Here is a 21,413-nt window from a genome sequence, read left to right on the forward strand (position 1 = left end):
TATAGCAACTCTCAGACACAGAGATGGTCAGATAATATTTTTCAAAGCTTGTCTACATTATTTGTTTCCATGATTTCTATAGTACACACAGAACCAGGCCATCTGAAAATGTTGGGTTATTTTAACCAATCAACGTCAAAATGTGCTGTTGGTACCATGCTGACCTATCCCTGTACTAAAAACATTTACTTTTGATTGTGTTTGGTGTACTGATAGATGAAGCCAGTCATTATTTAAACTGCTCACCCAATTTCAGCATTGCTTAGATTTGAAACTGGTATGGCTTCAGTCAACTGACACAAATATTTAAGATGGTGAGTCATAAAGAGAAAAATCAGTTTAATCCCTCAAAACAACAGAACCCATACAAGCATGACAAGGCACACAATGACTAAGCAATGGCTGCTAAATAAGCTACGATGTTTACACCATACATTCACCTGTAGACATCATTTAGCTAACAACGCTGTATTTTCCAAACGGATATAAAGCAATATTCCCCACCTCGTATGAAATAGTTAATTACAAATTATGCCTCTGCCCTTCTATGAGAACCAACATGACAAAATGCCTCACTCAGGACTCAAAACTGTGCAGGAGCGGACAAAGTTAATGGTTTGGAACATTTCCATGAAATACCTTATGAAAACATTCATAAGTACAAGAAATCCAATAGCTGTCAAAGGAGATGGCTTTGATTTAACTTGGAGAGCACAAATAAAGCATGACATATTGCGACATAGAAATGGAAAACATTTTTTATTTTTTTTACTTTTAAATAAGCAAATACCTGGATATACTATGTTGTCACATTTTGAATTGGCAATTCACACGGGACATCCTTTCATGCTCACAGTACATTGCACCATCCATTCAAAAGAAATATATCAGCAATATGGAAAAACACATCCAATACTCAGTGCCAAGGAACTAAAATAAAGAGAAATCTAACATTTTAGTGTGGTAGTGACATGTTCTAGTAAATACAGTATAGTGTTTACTAGTACACAGAGGATGACAGGAAAACACTCCCTAAGGTGTGTGGTGGCATTCAGTTAGCAATGAGGAGATTCACTTAGTCACTTGTTCTCGTGTTAGAAGGTCTATGGCACTATGAGGAACATGTCAACATTATCTCTTTTTCTCCCCAATTTTGTAATATCCAAATTGGTAGTTATAGTCTTGTCCCATCGCTGCAACTCCCGTAAGGACTAGGGAGAGGCAAAGGTCGAGACCCATGCGTCCTCCGAAACATGACTGCCAAGCCGCACTGCTTCTTGACACACTGCTCGCTTAACCAAGAAGCACCAGTGTGTCGGAGGAAACACCGCACAGCTGGCGACTGAAGTCAGTGTGCACTGCGCCCAGGCCACCACAAGGAATCGCTAGAACGCGATGGAAAAAGGACATACCGGCCGGCCAAACCCTCCCCTAACCCGGACGACGCTGGGCCAATTGTGCGCAGCCTCATGGGTCTCCCGGTCGCGGCCGGCTGCAACACAGCCCGCTGCGCCACTCGGTAGGCCCACGTGTCTATTTCTTAACTCTCCCTCTCACATGGTTGCCAACTCCTGAGTTAGTCTCTCTTTCTCCAGCTGCAGCTCAATGATGTTCTGTTTGTTCTGCTCCAGACGATCCTCCAGCCACTGCAACAGGGGACCACTCACAGCAGACATCTGGCTGCACAGGTTCTTAGTGAAGACTGAAACACACAAACGTCAAGTGGAGCAAGAAAGCACACTCAAGACATGGATGCATCGTTGGGGATATTAATATGCATACTGACACAATTAAATATCAGTTATCAACAAATACATAGACCAACCTGAGCCATTGTGTATCTTCGTGATCGGATCCAGTTGAGTTAAGCTGCAAAGAAATTAAATCCTGAAATTATTCTATTAACAATGAGCTGCCTTGAGTTCATAGTATTTTCTTCTGAAACCAGTCTTTGCCGCAAGACAATTTTGTATATTATGGTAGACAAAGGGGAAATATCTTCTGCGTGGCAAAGGCAATTGCAGGGGGGTCTCAACACACTCCAAATCAGAGGTACCTACCAGTTAGCCTTGCGGGGCCATCCATCCAAATCGCATCTCGTTGACTTGACTATTGGAAGTCTGGAGAACTTTATTACCGGATTTTGCATTTGAATGGGAGCGCTGGCTGTTAACGCTCCCATTTAAGTGACTGAGTAGAATTACATTTTCCCCCAGGAGAGGCTCTTCCTTGTTTTGTCTCCCTTTTACTACCGTGTAGAACAAAGTTTTAGTAGCCTATGCGACATTAGTGTTGCATCTAATGCTAGCTAGCTTGTTGCAAGTCAGACAAATGTTCAGAAATACAACCTTCGTTCAGAGCTCCACCCACATGAAATATCACACTGGTTTGAAAAGTGCCAATGCATCACTAGTTTCCATCTAGACTCCACCTCTTTTTACTGTCTCCCTGAGGAAAACTTCCCCAGGCTTTCGAACAAAAACGTCAGATCCCTGGGGTGCATTCAAATCAAATGTATGTGTCACATACACATGGTTAGCAGGTGTTAATGCAAGTGTAGCGAAATGCTTGTGCTTCTAGTTCCGACCGTGCAGTAATATCTAACAAGTAATATAACCTAACAATTCCACAACAACTACCTTGTACACACAAGTGTTAAGGAATGAATACGAATATGTACATAACAATATATAAATGAGTGATGGCCGAACGGCATAGGCAAGATGTAATAGATGGTATAGAGTACAGTGTATACATATGAGATGAGTAATGTAGGTTATGAAAACATTATATAAAGTGGCATTGTTTAAAGTGGCTAGTGATACATCTAATTACATCAAGATGGCAAGATGCAGTAGATGGTATGGCATACAGTATATACATATGAGATGAATAATGTAGGTTATGTAAACATTATCTAATATAAATAATATAAAGTGGCAAGTGATAAATTGACTACATCAATTTTTTCATTATTAAAGTGCGTGGAGTTGAGTCAGTATGTTGGCAGCAGCCACTCAATGTTAGTGATGGCTGTTTAACAGTCTGATGGCCATGAGATAGAAGCTGTTTTTCAGTCTCTCGGTCCCAGCTTTGATGCACCTGTACTGACCTCGCCTTCTGGATGTTAGCGGGGTGAACAGGCAGTGGCTCGGGTGGTTGCTGTCCTTGATGATCTTTTTGGCCTTCCTGTGACATCAGGTGGTGTAGGTGTCCTGGAGGGCAGGTAGTTTGCTCCCGGTGATGTGTTGTGCAGACCTCACTACCCTCTGGAGAGCCTTACGGTTATGGGCGGAGCAGCTGCCGTACCAGGCGGTGAAACAGCACAACAGGATGCTCTCGATTGTGCATCTGTAAAAGTTTGTGAGTGTTTGTGGTGACAAGCCGAATTTCTTCAGCCTCCTGAGGTTGAAGAGGCGCCGCTGCGCCTTCTTCACCACGCTGTCTGTGTGGGTGGACCATTTCAGTTTGTCCGTGATGTGTACGCCGAGGAACTTAAAACTCTCCACCCTCTCCACTACTGTCCCTTCAATGTAGATAAGGGGCTGCTCCCTCTGCCGTTTCCTGAAGTCCACGATCATCTCTTTGGTTTTGTTGACATTGAGTGCGATGTTATTTTCCTGACACCTCACTCCGAGGGCCCTCACCTCCTCCCTGTAGGCTGTCTTGTCGTTGTTGGTAATCAAGCCTACCACTGTAGTGTCGTCTGCAAACTTGATGATTGAGTTGGAGGCGGGCATGGCCACGCAGTCATGGGTGAACAGGGAGTACAGTAGAGGGCTGAGCACGCACCCTTGTGGGGACCCAGTGTTGAGGATCAGCGGGGTGGAGATATTGTTACCTAACCTCACCACCTGGGGGCGGCCCATCAGGAAGTCCAGGACCCAGTTTCACAGGGCGGGGTCGAGACCCAGGGTCGGTAGGGTTTTGCCCGCCCTGGTAGCACAACCGATATGCTAATAGAATTTGGGGAGCCTTGTTTTCAGATTAGCCTTGTTAAAATCCCCAGCTACAATAAATGCAGCCTCAGGATATGTGGTTTCTTGTTTACATAGAGTCCAATGAAGTTCTTTCAGTACGACAGAATGGTATTGAATGGTTAATTCAACGGAAATGGTACTGTACTGAATGACCAGTTGAAGAACTGTGTGATTATGGTGGCCCAGAGGGCGATTGTGTATGGTGTGTGTATGGTGTGCTGCACAAGTTTTGCGATTCAAATGGTCACACCCATATTGATCAGGCCACAGCTTGCCACACCCACGAAATAGGAGCAAACGTACCTCATCAAAGGCTGTCGAAGAACAGTACACATTGTTTTGGGGAAACATGTCATTCAGTAAAAACAGTCACGCAACGTAGCCAACTCTGAACCAAACAGAATGCTCCCCTGGGCTTCTGAGGCGACCTACCTGTGAATCTTTCTGTAGGTGTCCTGCTCTTCCTGGCAGAGGATTCTGGGAAGCTCCACTGCTGACTCAAGGCACACTTTCCCAATGGCCTCGTGTGGAATCACATGAATTGGGATCTCGATTCTCTCGTACCTTTATCAACACAGATCAGGGATGTAATTCAGTATTTGTGTCAAAAGACAATCAATTAAATCTTTGTCTGATTAATAGTCATGAGGGAGAAAAGAAACAAAATTAAGTGTTATTAGATGATTTGAACTAACATCTGGATAGGATATTCATTTCACTGCAAACAGTGGTTTCCAAACAGGGGCACACTTACTCAGAGCCTTTCTGGGCTTGGACAGACTGGAAGCAGGTGTAGAGAACTCGACCGGTCTAAGAGAAAATAATAATAATAGAATTTGTTCGAAGCCCCTTTGTAAATCAAAATGACGTTATACATTTTAAAACAGCTGTCATTTAACCCTTACTTTTGTGTTCTTATCCTCAATGAAGCAGGAGAATATCAGCCCAACAAAGCCCTGGTCCATCATTTGATACATGGCCTGTGTCCTCACATCTGTTGTAGAAAATGAATGACTTTCAGACACACTGACTGAAAAAGTTTGTCATAACAGTGAGAACTAACGTTGTGGCATTGATGTGGTGGAGGGGTGCTCTGGTTCTTACCCACATGTGATGGCCACACAGTGATGTGGGGGTGAGAGTGGTACCAACCAACTACACGCATCGGTCGTCCAGTCATTTCAGCCAACCTGTAGCTCTTACTAAGGAAATTGATTATCAAAATGAGACAATGGCAATGGCCTCAGGAATTCTATGATACCGCTACCTGTCACACTGACGTCGCTGTCACGGAGTAGGTAACACTGACCTCCTTCAAGGCACAACCAGAAGAGAGAGATTTAAGTTATTGAATGAGACATCGCACAAAGGATATCTCCGCTTCAGTTGCCGCTGAAGACAGCTGCTCAGGCGAAATTTCCACGCGATCCTTCCTCTTGTCCGAGCGTCGGAGAATAATAACAGAATGAATGTGGACGATGCGGTTGGTGTCCACCTACGTAAACAAACCAAGTGACTTTAGAAAGCAGAAGAATTAACAGGGTAGCTAGCTAGAATCAATATCAGGTGCCCCTAATACCAAGTTGGGGGTATATGCCAATTGAGAATATGAATGTAACAAAGGGTACATTAAAGGTAGATAATATGCATGCAGATAGTAGAGACGTGTCCAGGGGGTGGCCATGGCCCCCCCTGAAATCTGATTGGCCACCCCCAGTGGGCCTCCAGAAATTCTGAGTTCTGATTGATCGTCTCTGAACATATTGATCATTTTGACCAAGACGCGTACGGACAGAAAGACCCATCAATCTCAGAGAAAGCATCCGTGAGAGCGAAACAGCACCGCTCTGTCTTAGTATGTGCAGCCCATGTATTTGATACTGTCTGGATAAAAAGAGTACGGCATGTCATATTATTTTTGGCCAGACCGCATCAGATACATGGGTTCCAGATACTAAGACAGAGGGGCGCCGTTTGCCTCGCTCAGATGCTTTCTCTGGGGAAATAAGATACAGCCTCGTGAATTGAGGGAAAATTATGAAGCACAGATAGACATGAATGTGTAATCATTTTATACATTTGTTTCCTTATTGTAAAAAGCCTGCCTTCCTTTGAATCCATGAATGCACACCACTTTGTAGGCTTAGCGTCATTACACGTATGGTGTTTGTAATAGATGTCCCTTTCCATCCAAATGGCGGGTGCACAGTGCAGTGTTCAAATGCTAGATTTATTTTGGAGTAGAAAAACATGCACAGGTAACCTACTTTTTAAGAGTGATTTGTATGACAATCAGATATGAACACAACCAGTCACTATGTTTTTGACACATAAACAAATGTCATCAATTTTTACAGTTAAATTACGTCTTTACTATAAAGCCCATGTGTGCATGCACACATAGGATGTCCCATAAAAATAAAAAAAATAAACCCCCAGAATTTCACAGTGTAATTCACACTCTGGATGGCACTTTCAAGTGAATTTACTGCTGTACGCTAAAACCCTTATATACAATTCTGACTTTGAATGCAAACACTGTTACAAGACTTTAGTAATTGATCTATAATAGTGTCAAGGGACAAAATGAATAGGGATGCAAACTGGTGAGGGACCAAAAACCTAACACTTTTTTTGCCCCGAAACATGCAAAATAATCTGTGCTAACTAATTAAAAAACAAAGATCTACATGATCAGTCTCTGTGTGTAAAATTAAAAGTGGTTAATGTGAACCTAACTCACAGCTAAAAAATGTAAAGAAAGCAATTCAATGTTAATTGTTGCCTAGACTTTACTGCAAATGACACTGAAGTCTTGAGAGAAAACACACTAATATTGCAGTTAGCCATGACAGCCTTTATAATAGAACGCTTGTGACCACACATCTAAATATTGCACTAGAGAAAAAAACATCTTAAAGTAGAAATAGAATGAAACAAACAGGCATTCTATTTTTGCTCTATTAGTGACCACCATAGTAGACATCGATCAAGTGCACAAGGCTACATGTTTGCAAAAATAACATTCACTGAGTAAAACATTAAATAATCCCCCCACATTCATACACAAGTGTTACTGTCAAGTTCAACACAACATAAACAATATATTTGGGCTACACATTATTACTGTACACTTTCTGCCTGTGGACATCTGTTCTACAATGTGCCAGCAGGCCATGTTATCAATTATGCCAACAAAGGGTCTCTTTCAGGCAGAGAGTACACCTGGCATACCCCTTTTTATCTGCACTATATTTAAAAAGTGAGAGGGAAAGTGTGTGGTGTTCCTTTCACCTCTATAGTGGCATCCAGTTTAAGCCAGGCCCAGCTCCAGCTACACTTCATCCCTGAATCCACTTGTTTAACAAGCAACACCTCATTTTCACCTAATTCTCTCATTCTGAAAACTAACCACATACTTTACAGGGAAAACATTCCTTTCACAGACAGTTCGTTACCTAGTTAACATTTCACACAGATTGCCTGGGTCCAGTAAGCAACTAAGGCGTTATAACTTGAGGAACAGCAAGGAGTCGCATACCAGTTAATACTATAGCGAATTGTCTGACTTTATTAGCCAGCTAACTTTCACACCATAAATTCAATTATTTGATCAATTAAGTTAGCTTTCTCTGGCTAGTTAACGGATAATCCGATCCAACTAGCAAGATACATAACAATGCTAACAATACTTGTTCCATCACACTTTCTCCCTCAACTCAAACTTTCCAAATGACAGTTTTACGGATATAGCTTTATCCACTTGCCCAGAGTCGGGTGAACGCGTGGATACCATTTGTATGTGTCCAGTATAAAGGAAGTAAAGAGGTAGTTTCGCGAGCCTATGCTAACTGCGTTAGCGCGAGTATATGGGTATCTTATACCTGTAATGCGTTGTCGAACCATCATAATTACACTGAAAAATATCCACCTTCCATCAAAATGTTATGCCCTTCCCCTCCTAAACTGGGTCTATGCCCCACTTTGGCCACCCCATTTAAAATGTTATGGACACGCCACTGGCAACTAGCTAGTTATTGCTTTGCTATCAAATTATTTAGCTAAATAGCTAGCTTGCAAACGTTAACGTTACCTCCCCGATGCAGAGTCCCATTACTTCCTCCTTCTCGGTACTTAATGCATGATTCATACAAACCAAAAAAGCATCTGATTCGAGGTGAACTGCGCTCACTGCCATGTTATAGTACTATAACTGTCTTTTTCTCTAAAAAAATATGATCAATTACTACAAGCCATCTCTCAAACTTCACAAGCTAAAGCTAGCTTGTTAGCGACTTTTCTATCAAAACGTGTTACAGAAACAATATTCCGTTGCTGCAAGGAGGCTGATAAGTCTGTGGTCCTACCTACATTAGTGTAACAAACTATTTTACCACTTATCGCTCAAAATCGTACACTTTTTATAGTCGTGCGTCATCCACAAAAAAATAAATTTATAGACAAACAAAATAAGAATTATTATTATCTGCAATTTAATCAGCAAAGTCCATAGCGCAGCCAATCCAGACGGACGACATTTGAGTAGGCACCCGAGATTCCGGAGACGTTTGCAGCAAATATTGTGTGTAAGTCTTGAAGAACAGGTATAAAATCATGAGTTTAACATCAATAATTGTAATATCTACTGGTGGTTAATGGTTCATAATATTTGCCCACGTAATTAGTAATGTCCAGAAATGGCCCTTATAGGACACTGCACTCTATTCTCCTCTGTAAACTGGTGATCTCTGTATACCTGTCGCAAGACCCACTGGTTGATGCTTATTTATAAAACCCTCTTAGGCCTTACTCCCCCTATCTGAGATATATACTGCAGCCCTCATCTTCCACCCATTCTGCCAGTCACATTCTGTTAAAGGTCCCCAAAGCACACACCCTGGTTCGCTCCTCTTTTCAGTTCGCTGCAACTAGCGACTGGAACGAGCTGCAATAAACACTCAAACTGGACCGTTTTATCTCCATCTCTTCATTAAAAAAACTCAATCATGGACACTTACTGACAGTTGTGGCTGCTTCGCGTGATGTATGTACCTTCTTGCCCTTTATGCTGTTGTCTGTGCTCAATAATGTTTGTACCATGTTTTGTGCTGCAGTCATGTGTTACTACCATGCTTAGGTCTCTCTTGTGATGTGTGTTTTGCCCTATATTTTTATTTTAATCCCAGCCCCCGCCCCGCAGGTGGCCTTTTGCCTTCTGGTAGGTCATCATTGTAAATTAGAATTCAAAATGTTTTCCCTTTTCTCTATAGTTGTACAATGCCACAAAGATCCTTGTCAGAAGCAAACATGCACAATTCAGAAGTGTTTGCAAGGTGATGTTTTTTTCCACAGCATTATCTACCTATTTATATGACTTCTAATGTGAATAAATGTTTTGATATCTGATTGGGTTTCATGTATTACATTAACTTAGCCCACTGTGTTTTTCTTCCAGGCAAACAAGTACATAGAGAGCAGGTGCAGTGCTGTGAGCATGCAGGTGAGAAGTCTGCTGCTCAGGGTTTGCATATGAACAATTCTTTATTTTATGAACAAGTCTTATAAATGTATATTCTTTCTACAGCTTATTAGCGTACACCTAATATGTTCCCCCTGTTGATGATGCTTATTATGCATTAAGGTTGAACCAAAAGATTACATGTAACATATGAAATACAAAACCATTAAACATGTGAAATTGAATTAATGTATGTTGATGCTAATATTATGTACAATATTCAATTATGTTTCTATATGATAATAGCCTAATATTTAAATGCCATAAACTGTTAATAGTTTTACTAATTAACTTAATCATTATGACACACCCCTCACTATTGTCATTGGTTGCAAGAATTACAGTCTACATAACCTGGTTCAAGTATTCATGACATTACCCTGACGAAGGCACAGTGATGCTGAAACGTTGGTAAATACCCAATAAATTACTGTGAGTTTATATATGGCATGTGCCACTATTTTGATAGTTTAGGGTTTGTGAGGGAACAGAAGTCAACAAAGCCTAAAAGCCCTACTGCATCCTGACATGATTGTGGACACTTGAAACTGTAGTATATAATGACAACGCTTCTAATGCAGGGATGGGCAAAACCCGCCCTTGGGGGCTGGAGTGCTGTCACACTTTTAACCCATCCCTAACAAACACAGCTGATTAAACTAATTACATTTTTAACTGAAGATCACGATTAGTTGATTGGTGTCACAGTTGTTAGCTGGGGCAGATGTGTGACACCACTCAGGCCCCGAGGACTGGAGTTGCCCATCCGTGTTGTAATGTAATAGAGTTGTTTATATTGACAGTCAATTATCCTCGGAGGATGCAGTCAGTAAAACTCTCAAACAAAATCTTTCTAAAAGACAATTCACTTGATTACTTCTCCCAGAATGATACATTTTGCTTGTAACAAAATATTTCATTTTAACAGTGAAAAATACTATTAAAGCTTTTGACAGCACATTTTACACTTCCTAATGCTAAGTACTTGGGCAAGGGTTGCATTGAGGAGAATAACAAACATTGGAGAAATAATTAAAGCAAACTCATTTCTATCAGTGTATTTGTCATCCCGTATGTTCCATACAAAGGGCTATTGATATCTTCCATGTACTACATTCATAATTGTCCATAGTCATTTGTGAAACACGAGCCTTGTATGCTGTTAAGCAGGGGTGTATTCATTAGTCTGATTGTTGTGAAATGTTTGGTCTGTTGCAAAAAGCTTTGCAACAAAAAACATTTACACGAGGAAGCAAACAGAACCTACCTGAATTTTTTTTAATTATTTTTTTAAATAACTTGTTTTCATTGCAAAACATTTTCCGTTTGGAGTAAACAGGTTTCGTTGTACTACATTTTACAACAGAATCCAAATAATGAATACACCCTAGCTTTTGATAATGCACACAACCTGTACTTACACACATATGACACGCCTCACTCTTAAGCAGGGAATTAGAAAGCCAAATCATAAGTCCAGTCTTGCCTTCTCACTCCTTGATCTCAAATAAATACTTCACACGCAACCTCCTGTACTGGTAAATAAGTCAATACTATTGGGGACGGTTAATATGCACACATGATTTTCTTTGAGTTATACTTTGAAATGTCACTGATTTTCAGGTAAGACTAACTTCAAATACCATTCAAACTTGAGTTACTGTGGTCTCCTAGTCCTGTCATACAGTATTTACTCATACATGTAGATGCTTTTAACTCAAACCCTTTGGTCTGAAGTAACATTTAAAACACATAACAACCTTGTTGATCTTAACTTAGAAAATGCAGGATATTACAAAACAAATCCCATATTAGGGAAAACACATTAAAGGGCATTGCCAGTTCCAGGGTTCTCCCCATAGAATGTAAGAGGCGCTGCGCCACTTTATGTATCATAGGCCATTTTTTCTCTAGATTGCAGGAAATGGCCGTTACAGGTGTAAAAAAAAATAATTATAAAATAAAAAAAACTGAGTCCACTACACCACTTCGGGCCACCCCCCAGCCATACTCAGCAGAAACACCTTGTTTTAAAAAATCCTGGGGAGAACCCTGAGTTCCATCTGAATGCATACAGATAAAACTATTGAAGTGAATCTGAATAATCTCTCAAATAAGTACCACACCAAAACAACCCATAGAAAAATTAAAGCCAATGCTCCTGCCATATGTGCACAGACCATGCATAAACTTTAACCACAGACATAGTATCTAAAAGGCTGTTTTCAAATTGACACATGCCCAAAAGCCCAAAAACCCATCAAGCCAATGAATTAGCTTGACATATGATATCAATATAGTCTACTTACATATCTAGATAGCTGCTTAGGTTTAAGCTGTTTTCAGCCTTGTATAAGACAAACATTAAGTAAAGACCGAAATGAGAGGCTCTTAAGAGGCCAGGCCCAGCAGAAATCCCCCAGCAAAACCTCCTGTGAGGATAATATTCTTCTTCACAAATGTCTGCACCTGGTAAGACAAAAAAGAAAAAGCACCTTTAACCGATGGTAAGGTTTTGCAGAGTATTGTTCTTTAACATTGTTCTCTTTTATACTCTGGAGTAAAACAAAAGGTGTGGATGACTTAAATCATTTTAGTCCTGAGCATATTAAAACATGAATGAGAGAAGAAACATCCACCATTTTGTAGTAGACCATGATAACCCCTTACCTCATCCACTTTTGTCCTGACTTCCTTAGTGGGCTTTTCTGCATTCAATTTCAGCTGCTTTTTGGCATTGTTTACATCACGCTCCACCCTCTTCCAGTCCACTTTGATGTATCCTGTGTGATTGGCAATCTAGAAGGAAATGAATCACACCCACCAATAATGACAATGTGACTTGATCATCATAACCATAGAGATACAGTACCTATATAAAGTATGCATGCCCTTTAACATTTTTCCAATGTTGTTGCGTTACAAAGTGGGATTGAAAGATTTAATTGTAATTTTGTCATTGATCTACACAAAATATGCCATAATGTCAAAGTGAAAAGAAAATTCGACAAATGTTTACAAATTAAAAAATTAATTTGTTCCATAAGTATTCACCCCCTTTGTTTAGGCAAGCCTAAATTATTTCAGAAGTCACATTTGGCTTAACTAATCTCAAAAGTTATATGGACTCTGAGAAATAATAGGGAATGACATGACGTTTGAATGACTACTCCTTCCTCTGTCCCACATACATACGTACATAAATACATCTGTGAGGTCACTCAGTCAAGAATTGAATTTCAAGCACAGATTCAACTACAAAATCCAGAGAGCTTTTCAACAACCTCAGTGATTGGTATATCGGTTACAATATCAAATCAAACATTTACTATATCTTTAAGCATGGTCAAGTTAATAATTATGATGTGGATGATGTATTAAAATCACCCAGACACAAAGATGCAGTCGTCCTTCTGAAGTGAGCTGCAGGACGGTAAGGAAACTGCTTAATGATTTTAAATGGTTGTGATGGGAGAAAACTGAGGATGGATCAACAACATTGTAGTGACTCCACAATAATGACCTAAATGACAATGAAAAGAATAAGAAAATAAATATACAGATAAACATTCCAAAATATGTATATGATACAAGGCATAAATGCAATGTTGACTAGACCAGGTGTGTCCGCCATCACGTGCGCATGTTGATTTTGTCCTTCCACACCAGACACAATCAGGACACGCAGGTTGAAATATCAAAACAAACTCACCCACCTATATTCATTTGGGTACAGGTCAAAACACATGAAACATTCATAGCCATTTAGCTAGCTAGCTTGCTGTTGCTAGATAATTTGTTCGGGGATATAAACATTGGGCTGTTATTTTATCTGAAATGCACAAGGTCCTCTACTCCGGCAATTAGGCCACAGATTCTTGTAATCTTTCCTCCTTCAGTCTTCTTTTGTCTTCATCTTCTTTGGACTTTATATGGCAGTTGAAAACCAACTTTAAGGTGCATTACCATCACCAACTGGACTGGAGTGTGGACCTCAGTTCAGTGTTCAATCACCCACCTGGGTACATGCTAGAGGTCGACCAATTAAATCGTCATGACCGATTAATTAGGGTCGATTTCAAGTTTTCATAACAATTGGTAACCGATTATGGCCGATTACATTGCACTCCACAAGGAGACTGTGTGGCAGGCTGACCACCTGTTACGCGAGTGCAGCAATGAGCCAATGTAAGTTGCTAGCTAGCATTAAACTTATAAAAAAACAATCAAATCTTAACATAATCACTAGTTAACTACACACGGTTGATGATATTACTAGGTTAACTAGCTTGTCCTGCGTTGCATATAATCAATGCGGTGCCTGTTAATTTATCATCAAATCACAGCCTACTTCGCCAAACGGGTGATGATTTAACAAGCACATTTGCGAAAAAAGCACCAATGAACCTAACCATAAACATCAATGCCTTTCTTAAAATCAATACACAAGTATATTTTTTTAAACCTGCATATTTAGTTATAAGAAATTCATGTTAGCAGGCAATATTAACTAGGGAAATTGTGTCACTTCTCTTGCGTTCTGTGCAAGCAGAGTCAGGGTATATGCAGCAGTTTGGGCTCACAAGAATAAACTTTTTGTTTTCAAAATGATAGTTTCCGGATTTGACCATATTAATGACCTAAGGCTCGTATTTCTGTGTGTTTATTATATTATAATTAAGTCTATGATTTGATATTTGACTGAGCGGTGGTAGGCAGCAGCAGGCTCGTAAGCATTCATTCAAACAGCACTTTCCTGTGTTTGCCAGCAGCTCTTAGCAATACTTGAAGCACAGCGCCGTTTAAGACTTCAAGCCTATCAACTCCCGAGATTAGGCTGGCAATACTATGGTGCCTATAATAACATTGAATAGTCAGAGGTATATGAAATACAAATGGTATAGAGAGAAATAGTCCTATAATTCCTATAATAACTACAACCTAAAACTTCTAAACTGGGAATATTGAAGACTCATGTTAAAAGGAACCACCAGCTTTCATATGTTCATGTTCTGAGCAAGGAACTTAAACGTTAGCTTTTTTACATGGCACATATTGCACTTTTACTTTCTTCTCCAACACTGTTTTTGCATTATTTAAACCAAAATGTAACATGTTTCATTATTTATTTGAGACTAAATTGATTTTATTTATGTATTATATTATGTTAAAATAAGTGTTCATTCAGTATTGTTGTAAATTGTCATTATTACAAATATTATATATATATATATATATATATATATATATATAAATAAAAAGACGCTTAATCGGTATCGGCTTTTGTTGGTCCTCCAATAATCAGTATCGGCGTTGAAAAATCATAATTGGTTGACCTCTAGTATATGCTCCTAAAAACCAATGAGGAGATTGGAGAGGCGGGACTTGCAGCGCTTCAAGCATCAAAAATAGAACCAAGTTCTATTTTAGTGCCTGGCTACGCAGACGCTCGTTGACGCGCGAGCAGTTTGGATGAAATTATTGACATGTGTAGATTTATTTTGCAATGCTCACGCACACAAAGCTCTCACAAACAAAATAATTCTAAAAGACAATTCACTTTATTACTTCTCCCAGAATGAGAAATTTTGCTTGCAACAAAATATTGCATTTTAACAGTGAAAAATACTATTAAAGCTTTTGACAGCACATTTTACACTTCCTAATGCTAAGTACTTAGGCAAGGGTTGCATTGAGGAGAATAACAAACATTGGAGAAATAATTAGAGCAAACTCATTTCTATCAGTGTATTTGTCATCCCATATGCTCCATACAAAGGGCTATTGATATCTTCCATGTACTACATTCATAATTGTCCATAGTCGTTTGTGACATTCGAAAATGTTGGATGCTTTAAATGCCAGGATGTCAAACTCATTTTGTATTTTCATCTAGTAGAATTCGCTGTACACTTGCGTAAGAGAATAGTATTTTTTTGTTATTCCTTTTTTTGTACTTTTACCCCTTTTTCGTGATTTCCAAATTGGTAGTTACAAGCTTGTCCCATCGCTGCAACTCCCCTACAGACACGGGAGAGGCAAAGGTCGAGAACCATGCATCCTCCAAAACATGATCCCGCCAAGCAGCACTGCTTCTTGACACACTGCTCGCTTAACCCAGAAGCCAGCCGCACCAATGTTTCAGGGGAAACACCGTCCAGCTGCCAAACAAAGGGTGCTTGCAGGCGCCCGGCCGACATAAGGAGTCGCTAGAGCACGATGGGACAAGGAAATCCCGGCCGGTCAAACCCTCCCCTAACCCGGACGACGCTGGGCCAATTGTGCGCCACCTCATGGGTCTCCCGGTCATGGCCGACTGTGACACAGCCTGGGATCAAACCAGGTCTATAGCGATGCAGTGCCTTAGAACGCTGTGCCACTCAGGAGGCCAGAGAATCGTCTTTGAGACCTGTGTGTGTGTTTGACAACAGCTGATAAACAGCTAAGGGGACACGCTGTACCAAAATTAACGAATGGCAGGAATCAACGCAACTGCGCATTAGATGTTGCATTCTCAGTTGGACGAGCCTAGTTTGCTAATATTTGCTACTTACTGCTTTTCGTTTTTCTAAACAGTACATTCTAAATAGTATGTAGTATTATTAGTCCACAGTATGCAGTTTAAGTAAGTATGTGTCCTAATGAAACATTACTGTCAGAATCTGTGTTAAATGTGGCTCAATAAATTGGTCAGGTGTCATTTAGAACTAAGGATCATCAAAACAAGAAAATAAATGTACGTAAAGAAGTCGAGCCCTACCTGAAGGAAAAAGAAGCCTCCACCCACTGCCGAAGCTGCCAGCTTCCCAACTTTCTGGAACAAATACCCTGCACACCTAAGAGGTAACACAGCAGTCAAACAGAGAACTGGTAAGTCATTTAATTGGTTAAATTGTACCACCAGATTCACATGGCTTAGTTCTGTTTAATATTAACACATTCAGGACTGATCGACTCACCAGCCAGACACTCCACCAATGGCAAGCTGGGTGGCAACATTATACTTCTCTGCTAAGGGCCCAGAGTTCTCGCCAAATATTTTGTTCCACCATCTCTGTTTCTTGGCATACTCTACTACGTCCATGACTTCAAAGGTCTCCTCACTCTTATCTAGAAGAACAAGTCATAATTAAAAATGTGTCATACGCTTAATCGTCCTTGGCTCACATAACCTTGCAAGACACTGAAATGCATGTTGGATGGCCTCAACAGTAGAAATAATGTGTGTATTGTGTATCTTACGTCACGTCGGATGACAGACAGTTAAGTTAGATTGTTTTTTTACGGGGTAAATCACCCAGCAGTGCTATTTACAGAGTTAGCTCCAGGTATATGTTGCAATTCTTCAAAAACAAGCTACATATGAGCAGTACCAAAACAAGTGATCTAATGATTCTCTCTAGTTGCAGCAAAATCTGCCAGCTCAGCATATATCTCATTCTATCAGTTGCAGGAATTTTGTAAAATAATTTTAAATGAAAAACTAAGTTTTGAAGCCAGCGTTGTTTTGTGTATCAGTTCATAAACCATGTGCCATGGAATCAGTATATCAAAAATCTCTGCCCATTAAGTCAGGGTTTCCCAAACTCAGTCCTTGGGACCCCAAGGGCTGCACATTCTGGTTTTGACCTAGCACTACACGGCTGATTCAAATGGTCAACTAATCGTCAAACTTTGATCATCTGATGCCGCTAGAGTGTCTAGAGGACCAAGATTGGGAAAAGCTGAATTAAGTACAAGCCTAAAATAGACCAGCCCAGAGACATCTAATGGGCATCGATTTCTCGTTCAGTCAGACAGACTTGTGATTAGCTCAGTAGTCAAGAGCTTTGTCTGGGTTAAGAACAAACACTGGCCTGGCAGACACCAAATCTTTGACATATCCTGCAAAACATAGTGAAACCCTTTCATTCAGTTTTATGGAATTGTCCTGTTAATACTTTCAAATAGTATCCTTTTCTCCCCTCCTTGGCATTATCAGTGATACTAGAAGATTCTACAAATACACTGAACAAAAAATATAAAATGCAACATGTAAAGTGTTGGACCCATGTTTCATGAGATGAAATGAAACATCCACAATCTGTTCCATACGCACAAAAAGCTTATTTCTCTCAAATATTGTGCACAAAATTTGTTTACATCCCAGTTAGTGTGCATTTCTCCTTTGCCCAGATAATCCATCCTCCTGACAGGTGTGGCATGTCAAGAAGCTGATTAAACATGATTACCTTGTGCTGGGGACAATAAAAGGGCACTAAAATGTGCAGTTGTCGTCACAACACCACAGATGTCTCAAGTTTTGATAGAGCGTGCAATTGGCATGCTGACAGCAGGAATGTCCACCAGAGCTGTTGCCAGAGAATTGAACATTCATTTCTATACCATAAGCCACCTCCAACCTCATTTTAGAAAATGTAGCAGTACGTCCAACCAGACTCACAACTGCAGACCACTTGCAACCACACCAGCCCAGGGCCTCGACATCAGGCTTCTTCACCTACGGGATGGTCTGAGACCAGCCACTCGGACAGCTAATGAAACTGGGTTTGCACAGCCGAAGAATTTCTGCACAAACCATCTCAGGGAAGCGCATCTGCATGCTTGTCATCCTCACCAGGGTCTTGACCTGACTGCAGTCTGGCATCGTAACTTCAGTGGGCAAATTCTCACCTTCGATGGCCACTATCACGCTGGAGAAGTGTGCTCATCACAAATGAATTCCGGTTTCAACTGTACTGGGCAGATGGCAGATGTATGGCGTTGTGTGGGTGAGTGGTTTGCTATTGTCAACATTGTGACCAGAGTGCCCAATGGTAGCAGTGGGGTCATGGTATGGGCAGGCATAAGCCACTGACAATGAACACAAATGGCATTTTAAACCAATGGCAATTTGAATGCAGAGATACCGTGACAAGATCCTAAGGCCCATTCATCCACTGCCATCACCTCATGTTTCAGCGTGATAATGCACAACCCCATGTCGCAAGGATCTGTACACAATTCCTAGAAGCTGTAAATGTCAGTTTTTCATGGTCTGCATACTCAAGACGTCACCCATTGAGCATGTTTGGGATGCTCTGGATCGACACGTACCACAGCGTGTTCCAGTTCCCCCCAATATCTAGCAACTTCGCACAGCCATTGAAAAGGAGTGGGACAACATTCCACAGGCCACAATTAACAGCCGGATCATCTCTAAGCGAAGGAGATGTCACCCTGCATGAGGCAAATTGTGGTCACACCAGATGCTGACTGGTTTTCTGATCCATGCCCCAACTTTTTTTTCTAAAGGTATCTGTGACCAACATTTGCATATCTGTATTCCCAGTAATATGAAATCCATAGATCAGGGCCTAATTTATTTATTTCAATTGACTGATTTCTTATATTAACTCAGTCAAATCTTTGAAATTGTTGCATGTTGCGTTTATATTTTGGTTCAGTGTAAAACAAGTAGGCGGGGTCCTATAACATGGCCTTCCTTCACACTAGCCCCCCATGAGACCTCAGCAGTTGTCAGTAAACAGTCAGACATACTGTAATGTCATAACAGCTAAGGAGTAATACATTTTCGAAGTGATTGAACTAGCCCAGTGTGTGTCGTAGTATGTAAAATGTTGTAGCTAGCCAGTTCAGTAGTTAGCCTACCACAGCTAGCTACCACAGCTAGCTACCAACCAACACACCCAGGGCACTGGAAGCTAGCTAGCAACATGGAGTTAGTAAGCATTTCATTTGACAAAATACGTAGCACTCCCACCCTGAATAGCAGGCGTGGGGACTAGCAAACAAAGGACGCTGGTCCGCATTTAGACTGGGCGCTAGCTAACTGCGATTGTTAGCATAAACCGTTACACATTCTACCTTAGCTAACTAACCTTCCGAAGGACAACCGTGTTCATGTGCATTAACGTAACTGCGTTTGTTTGATGGTATTTGACCACTTTACTCAGATTAAAGACTACATTTTGTGATATAGTTAGCGAGGGCAATATATTTAAAATATTGATATTGCTAGCTTGTTTCTCACCTTTATTCTTCTCGGCCATTTTTCTCAATTCATTTGGTTTTAACCCAGCCCATCCGAAATGTCACGTGTTACATCACAAAATTGGCCCAGTACCATTTCGATGTATAGGGCCTACACACATCCTGCCTTTCTGGTGTTCATTAGACCATAGCTCAAATTGAGGGTTTCCCAAACTCGGTCGTGGGCCCCTGGGTGTACGTTGTGTTGTTTTGCCCTAGCACTACACGTATTGACTCTCTTCTCACGCTCCCACGCCGCACCTCTTATATCTCACGCATTGGAAAGTACTGCTTTTATTTTTCTAATTAGTCCATTGTATATAGTGCGTTAACTTTTCAACTGTGCTCAAATCATTTTGAAATCGGAGCAACTGAGACCGCACGGAATCTTTATCATTGTCCTGTCTTGCCAAAGCACTGAACAGTGGCACATTGAAGCATATGATTGGTCTAGCAATGTAAGAATTTGCATTTTAAAGTAACGGCCCTCAAGATGAGATAGGAGCTGAATGGAGAGCGAGAAGGTTCTCTGCTGAGTTTCTAAAACAGTCAAAAGAGCAGCACGGTAGCGCTGTTTTAGCATGGAACTTTGGCACGGTGACCTGATTTGTAACTAAAATAAATCTGTCAAAAAGATTGTGAACCCAAAAGTTTAAGTTTGATTAGAAATATGCATATATTTTTTATTAACCTTTATTTAACTTGGCAAGTCAGTGAAGAAGAAATTCTTATTTACTATGATGGCCTACTAAAAGGCAAAAGGCCTCCTGCGGAGACAGGGCCTGGGATAAAAAATACAATATAAATATAGGACAAAACACACAACACTACATAAAGAGAGACCTAAGACAACAACATAGCAAGGCAGCAACACAACATAACAACAACATGGTAGCAACACAAAACATGGTACAAACATTATTGGGCACAAAGGTCAAGAAGGTAGAGACAACAATACATCACACAAAGCAGCCACAACTGTCAGTAAGAGTGTCCATGATTGATTCTTTGAATGAAGAGATTGAGATAAAACTGTCCAGTTGAGTGTTTGTTGCAGCTCGTTCCAGTCGCTAGCTGCAGCGAACTGAAAAGAGGAGCGACCCAGGGATGTGTGTGCTTTGGGGACCTTTAACAGAATGTGACTGGCGGAACGGGTGTTGTATGTGGAGGATGAAGGCTGCAGTAGGTATCTCAGATAGGGGGGAGTGAAACCTAAGAGGGTTTTATAAATAAGCATCAACCAGTGGATCTTGGGACGGATATACAGATGACCAGTGTACAGAGGAGTATAGAGTGCAGTGATGTGTCCGATAAGGAGCATCGGTGGCAAATCTGATGCCGAATGGTAAAGAACATCTAGCCGCTTGAGAGCACCCTTACCTGCCGATCTATAAATTATGTCTCCGTAATCTAGCATGGGTAGGATGGTCATCTGAATCAGGGTTAGTTTGGCAGCTGGGGTGAAAGCGGAGCAATTACGATAGAGGAAACCAAGTGTAGATTTAACTTTAGCATGCAGCTTTGATATGAGCGGAGAGTGCACCGTCTAGCCATACTCCCAAGTACTTGTATGAGGTGACTACCTCAAGCTATAAACCCTCAGAGGTAGTAATCACACCTGTGGGGAGAGGGGCATTCTTTTTACCAAACCACATGACCTTTGTTTTGGAGGCATTCAGAGCAAGGTTAAGGGTAGAGAAAGCTTGTTGAACTCTAAGAAAGCTTTATTGTAGAGCATTTAACACAATCCGGGGAGGGGCCAGCTGAGTATAAGACTGTGTCATCTCCATATAAATGGATGAGAGAACTTCCTACTGCCTGAGCTATGTTGTTGATGTAAATTGAGAAGAGTGTGGGGCCTAGGATTGAGCCTTGGGGTACTC

The 21,413-nt window shown here is 40.8% G+C and overlaps 2 protein-coding genes across 3 annotated transcripts; both read right to left on the reverse strand.

Moving 5' to 3' along the window:
* Window positions 1-314: 314 nt before the first annotated feature.
* On the reverse strand, window positions 315-8,312 carry LOC115154649 (lys-63-specific deubiquitinase BRCC36). 2 transcript variants are annotated; one of them, XM_029701097.1, is made up of 8 exons: window positions 7,275-7,688; window positions 5,356-5,475; window positions 5,085-5,172; window positions 4,886-4,974; window positions 4,735-4,790; window positions 4,413-4,544; window positions 1,826-1,869; window positions 315-1,702 (listed from the first exon to the last, which is right to left on the reverse strand). In XM_029701097.1, exons 1-8 carry the CDS (start codon window positions 7,395-7,397, stop codon window positions 1,554-1,556), a joined length of 801 nt encoding a protein of 266 aa, XP_029556957.1. In that variant the 5' UTR covers window positions 7,398-7,688; the 3' UTR covers window positions 315-1,553. The 2 variants fall into 2 exon arrangements, with proteins under 2 accessions (XP_029556957.1, XP_029556958.1); XM_029701098.1 differs by lacking the exon at window positions 7,275-7,688 and adding an exon at window positions 8,074-8,312 and having other exon boundaries at window positions 1,554-1,702.
* Window positions 8,313-9,502: 1,190 nt separating this feature from the next.
* LOC115154650 (FUN14 domain-containing protein 1A) lies at window positions 9,503-19,662 on the reverse strand. Its single transcript, XM_029701099.1, has 5 exons — window positions 19,532-19,662; window positions 16,458-16,608; window positions 16,259-16,334; window positions 12,169-12,297; window positions 9,503-11,967 (listed from the first exon to the last, which is right to left on the reverse strand). Exons 1-5 carry the CDS (start codon window positions 19,548-19,550, stop codon window positions 11,890-11,892), a joined length of 453 nt encoding a protein of 150 aa, XP_029556959.1. The 5' UTR covers window positions 19,551-19,662; the 3' UTR covers window positions 9,503-11,889.
* Window positions 19,663-21,413: the final 1,751 nt, after the last annotated feature.

Source organism: Salmo trutta, chromosome 19, assembly GCF_901001165.1.
Source record: "Salmo trutta chromosome 19, fSalTru1.1, whole genome shotgun sequence".
Classification (NCBI taxonomy): Eukaryota; Metazoa; Chordata; class Actinopteri; order Salmoniformes; family Salmonidae; genus Salmo; species Salmo trutta.

Coding starts and splice junctions, on each gene's coding strand:
- LOC115154650 (XM_029701099.1), bottom strand. Junction 16,335..16,457: donor ATTGGTGGAGTGTCTGGCTG/GTGAGTCGATCA, acceptor GTTACCTCTTAG/GTGTGCAGGGTATTTGTTCC. Junction 11,968..12,168: donor TCAGGACAAAAGTGGATGAG/GTAAGGGGTTAT, acceptor TTGTCTTACCAG/GTGCAGACATTTGTGAAGAA.
- LOC115154649 (XM_029701097.1), bottom strand. CDS start 7,397: ATGTGGTTAGTTTTCAGAATGAGAGAATTAGGTGAAAATGAGGTGTTG. Junction 5,476..7,274: donor AACTGGATGCCACTATAGAG/GTGAAAGGAACA, acceptor TTGTTTACGTAG/GTGGACACCAACCGCATCGT. Junction 4,791..4,885: donor TTGAGGATAAGAACACAAAA/GTAAGGGTTAAA, acceptor ATTTTCTCTTAG/ACCGGTCGAGTTCTCTACAC.